The sequence below is a fragment of the Pleurodeles waltl genome, chromosome 1_1 (genome assembly GCF_031143425.1).
Source record: "Pleurodeles waltl isolate 20211129_DDA chromosome 1_1, aPleWal1.hap1.20221129, whole genome shotgun sequence".
In the NCBI taxonomy this organism is placed as follows: Eukaryota; Metazoa; Chordata; class Amphibia; order Caudata; family Salamandridae; genus Pleurodeles; species Pleurodeles waltl.
This window is the reverse complement of record NC_090436.1, coordinates 301,123,747-301,137,320: the sequence shown is the minus strand read 5'-3', so window position 1 is coordinate 301,137,320 and position 13,574 is coordinate 301,123,747. Positions and strand designations below refer to the sequence as shown.

The window sequence follows — 13,574 nt, the reverse complement described above, 5'->3', positions numbered from 1 at the left end:
ATGCTGTGCGCTGGCCAAGAAGAAGCCCCACCAGGAGCTTGCTGACTCATTTCACGTGAGCCAAGACTGCCACAATCGCATTAGTGAGTGATGTTTCAGTACTGAACATCTGCCAGAACACTACATGGGTGTTCTGTTAGAAATTTGGTTTCTGGCTGGCAGAGGTATGCAACTTGTTCAAGGAGGAACCACAATGTTAGTCAGGGTTAGTCATCAACACTCCCTAAATTAACCTGTGCTCACCTCCTGGTAGGTTGGCACAGAGAAGGCAGGCTTAACCTAAGAAGCAATGTTAGGTATTTGTGCAACATTTCAAAGAGTAAACAGTACAAATCCCACATAAAAAGGCATCACATCTTGTTCAGAATATAGAGTTTCATTTAATGAACAAAACAAGTCCTACACTGCAAAAATCCAATAAGTAGAACTGGAGTTATGAATTTTTAAAGATTAAATTACAATGTGGTGCCTAAAAGCATAAAGCTTCAACCGGGCAAATCTGTTCACGCTAGACTGAGCTTAACCCAAAAGTTCGGGCTCAACGCGGTGGAGTGCAGGTCGGATACAGTCCCAGACAAGTCCCGCTGAAGTTTTACCTACTCAAGCATTGAGTCAAGGGGCCCGTTTGCAGGGAAGAACTTCTCTTGGAGCAAGGAGAGCGTCGCTGGTGGTGGTCTGCAAGTGCGAAGAGTCAGCTAGGCGTTGTGGACTGGAGCTTCGCAGTCACAAGCAGCAATGCATGCTGTGCGAAGAGACAAATTTGCGGTGGCTCATGCTGATTCTCCATGTGAGCAGCGCAGTTCTGGTGCTAGAGGGCCCTTTCGAGGTCATGAAGAGCCCAAAAGCTTGATTTCAGGAGCCAAAAAAACTTCCAAGGCCTTAATACCTGTGAGGCACCTCTTGGGGGTCAGGAGCTCTTTGAGGACAGGTCCAGGAGCTGTGGGGAGTCTGTTATATCTCTGAGGCACAGATCAGGAGGCCAGCAGACTAGCCTATTGAGTTACCCTGGGGTCCTGGGAGCAGAATGGAGGTCCAGTTCTCCTTCCCCAGGCAGGAGGGCAGCAGGGTCAACACAGCAAGACAGCAGCTCCTTCAGAATAGCAGTCTAGCAGAGTAGCTGTCCTTTCAGCAGCACAGCAGTCCTTCTCCCTTGCAGAGTATCCACAGGTCCAGAAGTGTATGTAAGTGGTGGTGTCTGAGGTCCAGTATTTATACTTTGGTGCCCTAGATCTAGAAAATGGGATACGCTTCTAAACAGTGGCCTTGAATTGCAAGGAATCCTCTTCCTCGTTTGCCCTGACTCCAAGCTGGCTGGAGCCAGGGCAAAAGTAGGTCGGAGTGACCTCTGACCTACTTTTGGTCAGGAGCTCGCTCCCCTGCGCCTCATCCCTGGTGTCTAGTGGGCTGCAGGTAAGCGTCCCTCGACTTGCGCTTTGTGTTCCTGGATTTTTGTGACTTTTTGCCTTTGTTTTTATTGTGCCTTATTTGTGCCTTTGTTTATTGTATTCGCTTTATTGTGCCTTAATTGTGCCTTCTTATGCACTCCTCTAGCGGCTCTCCGAGCCGATCCTCAGACTTCCAGCTGCTGCCTCCCTGGGGCCCACGCGCCCCCATTCGCTGTTCCCCTCCCGCCTCCCAGCTGCTCCTCCCTTCTTAATGGCTGTCGATGCATGACGCTGGTGAGTGACCTCCGACCTACTTTTGGTCAGGAGCTCGCTCCCCCACGCTCGCAGCACCACCTAGCTGTGCCTGTATTCCCTGATCCCCACCCACGCTGCTGTTCGCATGTTCGAGGCCCTCCTCCACCCGCAGGCACCCACCTGCGCCTCATCCCTGGTGTCTAGTGGGCTGCAGGTAAGCGTCCCTAGACATGCGCTTTGTTTTCCTGGATTTTTCTGACTTTTTGCCTTCGTTTTTATTGTGCCTTTGTTTATTGTATTCGCTTTATTGTGCCTTAATTGTGCCTTCTTGTGTGCTCCTCTAGCGGCACTCCGAGCCGATCCTCAGACTTCCCGCCGCTGCCTCCCTGTGGCCCGCCCCCCAAGCACCCCTATTCACTGTTCCCCTCCCGCCTCCCAGCTGTTCCTCCTTCCCTCCTCCCTTCTTAATGGCGGTCGCACTGGCGTGCCAGAGGCAAGCCCATCTGTGCCCGTCCATGCCGGGACCGCGCCCAGCGCCAGTCCCCCTGGTCCTCACCCCCGCCACACCACCAGACACTGTCACACCACCAGAGACCTCCACACCCTAAACCCAGGACACACCTCCGCCTGTTTCCTGTCCTCTCCCAGGACCACCAAAGGACCCTTCGCCTGCCAAGCCTGCCATCTCTCTTGCACCCTAAAGCACAACGACTGACCCACCAACAACTACCTTAACTGCATCCTACTCAACACTCGCTCCATCCATGAACACACTATCGAACTTTGGGACCTGCTGACCTCCTTATCACCGGACATCGCCTTCCTCACCGAAACCTTGACAAACTCTGCCTCTGAACCTGAAATTGCCATTGCCATCTCTAAAGGCTACAAGATCACCAGGAGAGACCGCACCAATAAGCCAGGAGGGGGAATCGCCATAGTCCACAAAAGCACCATCAAAGTCTCAACCAGCACCCACAACACACTAAACTCCGCTGAACACCTTCACTTTAACATCCATGTCAACGTCAACACCACCCTCAAAGGAACACTGAGCTACAGACCTCTGGGCCCCCGAGCGCAATTCTGCGACACCATCGCCAACATCAGAAGCGCCCAGGCCCAGCACCTCTGCGATCTGAACTTCCATCTTGATAACAACAACGACATCAACACCAACCCTGCCAACCTCGGATTCAAACAACTTGTCACCTCACCCACTCACACCGCAGGCCACATATTTGACCCCATCTTCACTGCCAACGCCACGTCTCCTTCAGCCACACCACCGAACTCGGCTGGACAGATCACCAATGCATCCACTTCTCCTATCAGAAACCAGCTACTCACCACCACCAACGCACACAACCCCCCCAACGCAACTGGAGCAAAATCTCACCAGAAGAACTGATCTCCACCCTCACCCAGACCACACCACCTACAATCACGCACCCCGACAAAGGCGCTACAAACCTGTATCGCTGGTTAGCAGACTGCTCCAACACCCTCGCACTGCTAAAAAAAAACTCAAACACCCTACACAGCACCAAACCCAGCTGGTTCACACCTGATTTACAAATCTCCAAACGAGAATGCCGAAAAAGGGAGAAGGCCCTGCGTCTGGATCCCAGCAAACACAAACACATCACACTCAAGGAATCCATCCGCAAGCATCACCAGCTAATCCGCACCGCTAAAAGGGCCCATTTAAAAAAACGCATAGATAACAATGCCCACAACAGTAAAGAACTCTTCAGCATCGTCAGAGACCTCTCAAACCCCAGGACCTGCTCCAGCGAACCCCCCCTATGCAAGAGTTCTGCAACTCCCTCGCCACCCATTTCCGCCGCAAGATAGAAGAAATCCACAACAGCTTCAAACCCATTCTGACCACAGACACCCCCATACCGGATGCCCCGACACAGGACCCCCCGAGCAACACCAGCCTCCTTCACACCTGGACCCTCGCCAACAAAGATGACATCACACACATCATGGCCTCCATCCACTCCAGATCCAAAGCAGACCCCTGCCCCCACCACATTTTCAACAAGGCAAGCAGCATCATCACTCCCATCTCTGCAACACCATCAACAGCTCCTTCGAATCAGCCACCTTCCCAGAAATCTGGAAACAAGCAGAAGTCAACACACTACTGAAGAATCCCAAGGCAGACCCGGATGACCCGAAGAACTATCGGCTGATCTCCCTCCTCCCTTTCCCGGCCAAGGTCATCAAAAAAGTAGTCAATGCCCAGCTCTCCCGTTTCCTAGAAGACAGCAAGGCTCTCGACACCTCCCAATCCAGATTCAGAAAAAATCACAGCACCGAGACCGCACTCATCGCTGCCATGGACGACATAAGGATCATGCTAGATAAAGGCGAAACTGCAGCACTCATCCTGATGGACCTCTCCGCTGCCTTCGACACGGTATGCCATCCCACCATACGTACACGTCTCTACAACACCGGAATCCACGACAAAGCCCTCAGCTGGATCTCATAATTTCTTACCGGCAGAACCCAGAGAGTCCGCCTTCCACCATTTCAGTCAGAAGCCTCCAGGATCATCTGTGGCGTCCCCCAGGGTTCCTCACTCAGCTCGACGCTCTTCAATGTCTACATGGCCCCTCTCGCCAACATCGCACGAACACACCACATCAACATAATAGCATACGCAGATGACACTCAGCTGATCCTTTCCCTTACGTATAACCCTACCACTGCAAAAAAACAACCTCTACAACAGACTTCACGCCATCTCCAGCTGGATGGAATCATGCCGCCTCAAGCTTAACACCGACAAAACTGAGGTCCTCATTTTCGGCCCCAACCCTTCAGCTTGGAATGACTCCTGGTGGCCCAAATCTCAAGGCACTGCGCCCGCGCCCACCACCCACGCTCGCAACCTAGGCTTCATCTTGGAACCCACTCTCAGCATTACTCAGCAGGTCAACGCAATCACCGCTTCTTGCTGCAACATTCTCTGCATGCTCCGTAAGATCTTTAAGTGGATCCCCGTCGAGACCAGAAAAACAGTCACCCACGCCCTGGTCAGCAGTAGATTGGACTATGGTAACGCCCTACAAAACAGGACCCGCCTACCTCAACTACAGACTCACCTTCCACACCCTGCACACCACCTCCGCGCCGCGAGCCTCGCCCTCGCCACCATCCCCCGCATCTGACGCACCACTGCCGAAGGAAGATCCTTCTCACGCCTCGCCGCCCTGAGCTGAAACTCGCTACCCCTCCAGTTACGCCAGACCCAGGACCTCCTGACGTTCAGGAAACACCTCAAAACATGGCTTTTCGACCAGTAGCTCCTCCTCCCAGCGCCTTGAGACCCTAACGGGTGAGTAGCGCACTTTATAAATAAACTGATTGATTGATTGAGTGACAGTACAGGGTCGTTAGGCCTACTGTGAGAAGACAAGGCACATCCTATTCAGGTACAAGTGGGGCTGTTCTTAGCTCCTCCACCCCCATCAAGCCAGTTAATGGCCCACCAGGGCCCATCAAGTCACACCTAAGCTCCAATTGTATGTGGCTGCCTAGAGGGAATGCACAAAGCCCAGCTGTCACCCCACCCCAGACGTTCATTGGAGACGAGCTGCAGGCACACAGAACTAAGAGCCAGAAAATGCCCACTTTCTAAAAATGACATTTTCCAAATGGTAACAATAAATCTGACTTCACCATTGAAGAGGGTTTATCATTACAATTCCATAGGTACTAAACATGACAGGTCTACCCCTTCCCAATCAGGAATTTCAGCTTAATAAATGTAGTAAGGAATCCCCAATGTTATCATATTGGAGGGGTAGACCTCACATTAGTGAAGAATAATTTGAGAGTTTTTCACTACCAGGACATAAAAAACAAAAAACTATATGCCCTGCCTTTTATATACATAGCACCCTGCCCTATGGGCTACCTAGGACCTACCCTAGGGGTGACATATATGTAATAAAAGGGGAGTTTAAGGCTTGGCAAAGGATTTTAAATGTCAAGTCGACTTGGCAGTGTAACACTGTATTCAGACTGCAATGGCAGGCCTGGGTTATGTTTTAAAGTGCTACTTGGGTGGTATAAGTGGTGCTGCAGGCCCACTAGTAACATTTATTTTACAGGCCCTGAGCACATGTAGTGAACTTTACTAGGGACTTATAAGTAAATTAAATATGCTAATTTGGTATATACCAATCAAACCATATATGTATATTTTTTTAATAGCCACATTTTTATTAAAAAGTCAAGCATCATTCACCATGATACAAATATTATTCCATGGCAATAATAGCTCTGGTGTAGTCTTGAGATTGAATAGTCAAATCAAATTACTTTTCATTAAGCAGACAACCCATGATAAATCCACCATTTTTCCCATATTTGGTTGTATTTTTGGGAGTACTCCCGTGCTTCGTAAATTGTCTTCACTTGGTGAGCCCACTAGTTGACTCCCCTTTGCCAGGCCAGCAGTGAGGGGGCATAGGCTGTTTCCAGTAGCAGACAATATCTCTTTTTGCCACAAAACAGGTAATCCTGATGAAAATCCTTTCCAAGCTCGGCCCTCCAAGCTCCTCTAAAAGGCCCAACAAGGCCATCTGGGAACCCTAATGAAGGGGTTGGCCAAATACTGTTGAAATCTTATGACCCACTCCCTCCCAAAAGGGCCGCTGAGACGGGCAGTCCCAGGCCACATGGTAGAAATCAGCATCAGGGCAAGGACAGAGTGGGCACATGGCCTTAGCGATTTGGTCTATCGATTACAGCCAATTGGGGATACGTAAGTGGCATGATGATACTTAATTGGGATCATTCTCAACTGTGGTGAGATCACCAATTCTCCTGGGGCTAAACATGCTTCAGTCCAGTCATCATCTAGCCCACCCACCCAGGTCTCCCATTTCTGTTGAAGGGAAGTGAACCTGTCTGGTGCATTACTCATCATCAGTGAGAGCTATATTGCAGATATGGAACCTTTGACTAAGCGCCCTTTGAGAAGTTTAGCCTCCAGTGGATCTCAACACCCACGGGGATCTCAACATCCATGAGGAGATGAGGTCGAAGGACATTGCGCAACTGGAAAATAACAAAAGAATTGCATGTGGGATAATTCATACTGGTCTCATAATTCCTGAAAGGACATTAGTGTGCCACCCTGGCGAACATCCCCAAGATATGTGATCCGTATTCGGTCCCAGTGGGTGAAACTTCTGAGACTTAACACCTACTGAAGCCATGTGCCTCACCAGAGAAGGGTCATATCTGTCAGACAATTATCCCATCTAATTAAATGTAAAGCTGCCTTCTTCAGTGCACTGCCACTTGGGTGCAGGACGGCACTGTTTGAGGCAGGCCTTCATATAACAGGCTGAGAAGCCCTTCAAACCCTAGCAATGTTGCTGCAGGCTGGTATGCTGGGTTGTCCCACCCTCCCGCAAACCATTCAGTAATGGGGACCAGATGTGCAGCAAGATAGTAACAGTAAATGTTGGTCATACCAAGACCTCCATCAAATGGAGTTTGCCGTGCCGTAGGGAAGCCTGTTCGATGTCACCCACCTGCCCAAACAAAGTCTGTCAGTTTCAGTGTCAGAGAACTAAATCATTTCCAAGGAATCAGGTATGGAAAGTTTCTTAAAATATATAGGTACTGGGGTAGGCACTGTATGGCATCTTAGTAAATATGTCCCTAAATTTGTACAACCCAAGTTTAACAAAATGCCCATCGGCCAGCATGTCTATTATTCCTGCAACTGTGTCCATCAGATTAGTATTCCTCATCCTTTCCCACATGTTCCTTTTAAACATTCATTTCATATATACGATTTGTATTAAAGGGTTGGCTACTCAGAAACTCCTAATTTTCAGTTTCACTTTTTCAAATTATTATTTTGAAGCCTTTCTTCCTACAAAACAGATACATTTCTGCTCATTTTAAATACTTGAATTATCTAATTATAAGTGAATAACGCATTCCAATGCCCAGGTCCATATGCCTGGGCTGTCAGTGAAGCTAGAGTAATTCTGATGCCCCCTGTTTGTAACTTTTTGGTTTGGTATATATTTTATTATTATTTTAATTGCAGCAAGTACATATAACATTGCATTCCCAAAAAACACCCATTCTTTCTGAAATCCGGGAGTTAATTACCCACTAAGGCAAAGATTATTTCAGTATCTCCACTCCATTCCAGCACATTGACTCCTGCTTATAACTTTTGATGTGCACAGATCACTTTCACTGGTGACCAGAATTTGCCGGGTAGGGTCACCTTTCACAGTCCTTCACCTACAGATAATCTCTCAGTTTTCTTTTAAATCCAGAAGCCCTGTTGTAAAATAAACTTAACATGATATGAAAGAGGTAATTCTGTGCTTTGTCCAGAGTATTTTGTTTTTCTTGGAAAGTCACATTTATCTCTATATAATGCCTTTCATTAGCCGGATCAGTGCTTCATTTCAAAGTAGATCCCACGAAGAGACAACCATATCTAAAGTAAACTCCCAAGTGCATTACACTATATATTTTTTATTTCAGTCTGAATTGTTTAATCTGAGCCCTAGTTTTTTTTTTTAGTCCTCAAATTGTAATCAGTGGACAAAAGTTACAGATATTAGATGCCATTATCATTCGTTAGATTTGTTTTCAATTTCGCATTATATAGGACCTACTCGATCTACTCAAGAAACATCAGCAAATAGCAGATAAATGCTCAAAGAGGTTGTGTGGGCATGGGTAGAGACTTCAGTATTTTTCACAGAAGTTCTTCTTTAAAGGTTTAGACTACTTACAAAGCTTTTCTCAATTATTCATATATTGCTAGTGTACAATACTCCTATATTCTTCCCTCTGCAGTTGTGTTTTTTCTCTTCCTAGGAAATGGTGTATAATAGTTTTAAAAAGATGGTAATCCTATATTTTTGTCTCTGTTAATTACATAATTGAACATTATTTGTATTTGTACAGCTTGTTTAACTTATCTTTGAGTATGTTGGTGTTCAAATGCACCTAGCAGAAGTATAGCAACTGGTATCATCGGTTCACCCATCATCATTACCAGTCTATTCACAGCTCACTTCCTCTTTAATTTCAGTCCTCTGAATCTACCTTCTTCTCCTGTTCCAATTCTGCCTCACTCTACCACACCATCCACACACCCACCCACACACTTTCCCATCCGTCTATCCATCCATTTAGGCAACTCACCTGCATCAGCACACAAATTCATCTGTTCATCCACACTCTCATCCATCAACTATTGACTTGAACACCTCTGTTCACTCATGGACTCACTGTCCAATCTCAGATATCCACCTACTGAAACATGGACTCTTTCACTCACTGATCCTCACTTCCATTCACTCAACCACCTACTCACACAGCCACTTACTCTAGAAATAGTCACAGAACTCCTGGTGACGTCTTTGTAGTGAGTGTATGTGTGTTACAGTTGCCTGCATTGCCGCTGCCTCTACTTTATCTGTTTTCTTTGTGGTTATTAGTAGTCTGGACGAAAGAATGATAGGTTGGGATGCTACTCTGAGCAGTTGCCAGTAGTTAGACAAATTGCAAGCATTCCTCCCATCACCTCGTTTGTGTTTGACATGGTAGTCTAGTACCATAATTTCCAACTCTGTCAACTCAATATGTTAATCTTGTGATTGCAGAATTTATAAAGGTTATTTTTTGTTTACTAGGCACCTGTGCGGATTGCTGTTATTTTTAAACAACTAAGAGTGTTGATTGACACTGTTTTAAGGCGGAAGCTTGAAAATCCTAAAATGGCAATTGAAGGTAAATTATTTTTATATAATTTGTTAAAATGTACTTTAGAATACATTATGGAGACTGTTTTATAATCCGGTAATATAGATTTATGTACATAGTAATCTTGGACCACAAGCACATTTAGTTGTTCACTTAACATGACATGATCCACCATTAGTTTAATTTGCTGTAGAATGTCCTTTAAGACTTGCATAACTTGAACAGAAAACCCTTTTCTGGCATCCTGCTTAATTTTGGGGATTATTATCAAATCAGACTTTGCCAGTCTCTCCAGGGTCTTATATAACCCCATAACTAAGGGAACCCACACTTCTCCAGTAGATAGCCCAATGAATAACCCACCTACCTTTGAGTCTCTATGGCTACGTGGTAGCCATTAGAAGCCCCATAATGCATATGAGAGATAATCCCAATGTGTCGCTTGGCATATAGCCCGAGGTACTACGTTTGGAAATCTCTTCAAGGGGTCCAAACCTATTGTCAGATCTCCAAGTAGGTCCTACTGATCTAGTTCACTCTGGACAGAATCAGTCCCAGAGTTACTTGAACCTTACTGGGAAATGTTAGAAGGAAAAATATTCTTGAAGATTTTCATATGGTACAAACCAGGTTATTATCCAGATAAAATTATATTTGGATTGTGCTTCTTACTAACAGTTTTAGGAATTTTAGGTATTGAATCTTACTGTTGTGGCTGAATTGCACTTTAATAAGAAATGTGTTTTTTATAACTTTTGCACCATTCAGGGTTGCACAACATTTTCATATGTTGACGTTTGTGCAATGTTTTCTGCCCATTGGTAAATGGAGTACCAATGTTCTAAAGTTCCTAGATACTGTGCGTAAAATCTAAAGTTGGAATATACATGAAAGAGCACAATAAAGTCCACTTTACAGAATTACTCCAAACTTGGCAGGATGCCTGTGACTGGGACCTCTTGGGATCATCTTGTAATTTTGTTAGCCCTAGCATCCTTGGCATGGATTTCCCCTAATGTTTTGCCTTCAGACCTCCTGTATGCTGACTTTGTTTTTTGCTGGCTTTGGGACTCTGAAAACTTTACCACTGATAACAAGTGCTAAAGTACGTGTGCTTTTTCCCTAAAACATGGCAACATTGGCTTATATCCAACTGGTATATTTAATTAACTTATTAGTCCCTAGTAAATGGCACTACATGTGCCCAGTTTCTGTAAACTAAGGGCCAGATTTATGGAAAGTGGCGCTGCACCCACTGCAGAGCCACTTTCCCTGCGCCCCTTATAACCCCCTACTGCCAACATGTGTGCGCCATATTTAAAACATGGTGCACCATGGCGCAGGGTAGGGGGCAATAGTGGCATTTTTCATGATGCTATTGACGTACTCTGCAGGAGTAGCACCAAAATATTGAGTACATAGGGGCCCATTAAAAATAATGGAAGCCCCCTTTTAACGCCTGCCCTTCAGCAGGCATTAAAAGTGGCGTAAAATGTGGCGTAAGGAAATCTCATAGATTTCCTTATGCCATTTTTCCATCTCCCCTAACGGGGGCACGCCCCTTTTGCATACTTAATGCCTGGCGCAGGAATAATGTAGTGCAAAGGGTTACAGAGTGGCGCAATGCATGCACTGCGCCACCCTGTAAATACAGCGCTGGGATTTCGGCCTCATTGGGCCACATTAACGTAAAAAATAATAATGTTAATATGGCGCAAGGTGGCGCTAGGGTACTATAGATATGCTCCTAAATACTACATGTCTCAGGCATGCCATTGCAGAGCATGTATGTGCAGTTTTAACGTGCTATGTCGATCTGGCAAAATAAACCTTTTGCCAGGCCCAAATCTTCTTTTCTAATACATATGTCACCCCTAAGATAGGCCCTAGGCAGCCCAAAGGGCAGGGTGCAGTGTATCTAAACAGTTGGACATGTAGTTATAAATTTTACTTGTTCTGGTAGTGAAAAACTCTTAACTTCATGTTTTAACTACAGCAAAGCCTATATCTTTAATAGGATATCATTGGAGTTGATTTATCACATTTTATAAGCGTAATTTCCAAAAGGGAATAGATGACTGATTCATGTTTGGTGTCTCTGGAATCCTAATTTAAAATCCTAACTCATGGTGAAGTTAGATTTTAATTTACATTTCTGAAAATGCCACTTTTAAAAAGTTTGCAATTTGTAGCCTTGGCTATTTGGTGCCTGCAGCCTGCCTCTGGTCATATTACTGGATGTAGATGGCAGTTGGACTTTGTGTATTCCTAGCAGACAGACACACAATGGGAGCTTAGGTGTGACTGGATGGGCCATCACAGCAGAATGGGAGGGAGGAGCTGGGCCCAGCCACACACCTTAATAAACTGTGTCCTGTCTTCACACAAAGGCTGCATACCGACTATGGTTAGTCTGGAGCCAGGGCAAAGAAGCAGGGCATCTATACACTTCAAAGCCATGCCTCTAGAAGCTGCTCCTCACTGCAGAGGCACAACCTTATATAAAAGAAGGACCTCAGACACCACCACGTTAGTACACTTCTGGACCTGTGGATACTGTGCCAGGATGAAGGGCTGCTGTGCTGCTTTAAGGACTGCCACTCCTCTGGACTGCCACTCTTCAGGAACTGCTGTGCTGCGCTGTGCCGACCTCTTGCCTGAGGAAAAAGAATTGTACCTGCAACTTCATCTTGAACCCTGAACCCCAGAGTGACACAAAGGGCTAGTCTTCTGGCCTCCTGATCTGAGCCTCAGGGGCATAAAAGGCTCCCCAACAGCTCCTGGATCTGTCTTCAGTGAGTTCCTGACCCCCAAGTGGTGTCTTTCGGGCCCTGGACTCTTCGTGTGGCCCACTAACTCTTGAAATCAAGCTATTAGGCTCCCCATGACTGCGAATAGACCTTTTAGCCCCAGAACTGCGCCAGTTGCACCAAAGCTCAGCTTGAGCCTCCACCAGTCTGTCCCCACGCACAGCAGCATCAACTTGACAGAGTTCATCTGAAGATCTCAATAGATTGTCAGCCTCAAAGTCTTCTCTAATATAAGGATACACCTTTTCTTTGCTAAACTTAGCAATATCCTTCTGTAGTTTAGAGATCTTCTGCTGGGTCAGGTATTCCTTGGACTCATTGAGTTCATTGTTAATTTCAGTTAGACAACTCTTAAAATATGCCAAAGACAAGGTAGTTTTCAATGTGGATTCGGCTATATTGATAAGAACAGTGATTGACTCTGCTTGAAGTATTGATGATCAGGACCAACCAATCTCTAGTACACTTCCAGGCTATTTGAGCCCAATCTGTCCTAAAGAGTAGATCTTGTAAAAAAAAAATACGTGGAACATTGGTCACTATCAAACCATTAGGCTATATTTGCCCTGAGGTACTCAGTCATAATGGTACAGTTAATTATCGTCTTAATCAAATCTTGTTTGAATGCGGATAACTTGTCCCAATCTTCCTTAAGGCTACCTGAAGGACCTGATACATCCGGGCCAAGGATTGATGGAGTTTGTAGTATTGCGGAAACCATGTCATCATCAAGCTCAGGCCTTGGAAATTATCCATCTTTGCTGATTATGAAAATTTTTACTGTGGCAAAGTCCTGCAGCTGAACCACTGCTCTAAATCATGGAGAAAAAAGAGGGACTGGGAGATTAACTGGTCCAGTGCATGTTCTCCCCATATACACTGTAACTATCAATAGATGCAGTGTTCCTAACAAAGGGAAAAAGATTCAACCCTTCTCTTAGGCACACATACTCAGAAGCACAAGCCCTCATGCGCCATCATTGGGCTCTACTCCACGCCGGACTGGTACTGCAATATCTGACAGGGTCCTACATGGGACCACAAGCCATTGAGTGTCTCTTATCAACCCATTACCAAAGATTTAGGTTACTGAGGAAACAGCTGGAGAGAAAACTGCTATTGGCTGCTGATTCGCGCAGCAAGTCCTTCTTTTTTCGCATCCCTGCCGCGTTCATTTCTCGGAGTTCGAGAACGCAGACTGGACACACTGTGTAGCGGTTTAATATGACAGCACAAATTGAATGGATCACACCCTTTTTTTCATTTAACTACTTTTATGGATCCTTTTAATGATGATGGCGATCTGCCAGCTTGCGGGCTATTATATCTTTAAGCCTGCCCTGATAAG

The 13,574-nt window shown here is 45.9% G+C and overlaps 1 protein-coding gene across 1 annotated transcript in view; it reads left to right on the top strand.

The window, feature by feature from the left end:
* Positions 1-13,574, top strand: part of DHX29 (DExH-box helicase 29) — a 935,315-nt gene that overhangs the window by 887,494 nt on the left and 34,247 nt on the right. The window contains exon 26 of the mRNA XM_069222079.1: positions 9,347-9,443. Within this exon, the coding sequence (XP_069078180.1) occupies positions 9,347-9,443 (97 nt within the window). The remainder of the gene's footprint in view (positions 1-9,346; positions 9,444-13,574) is intronic.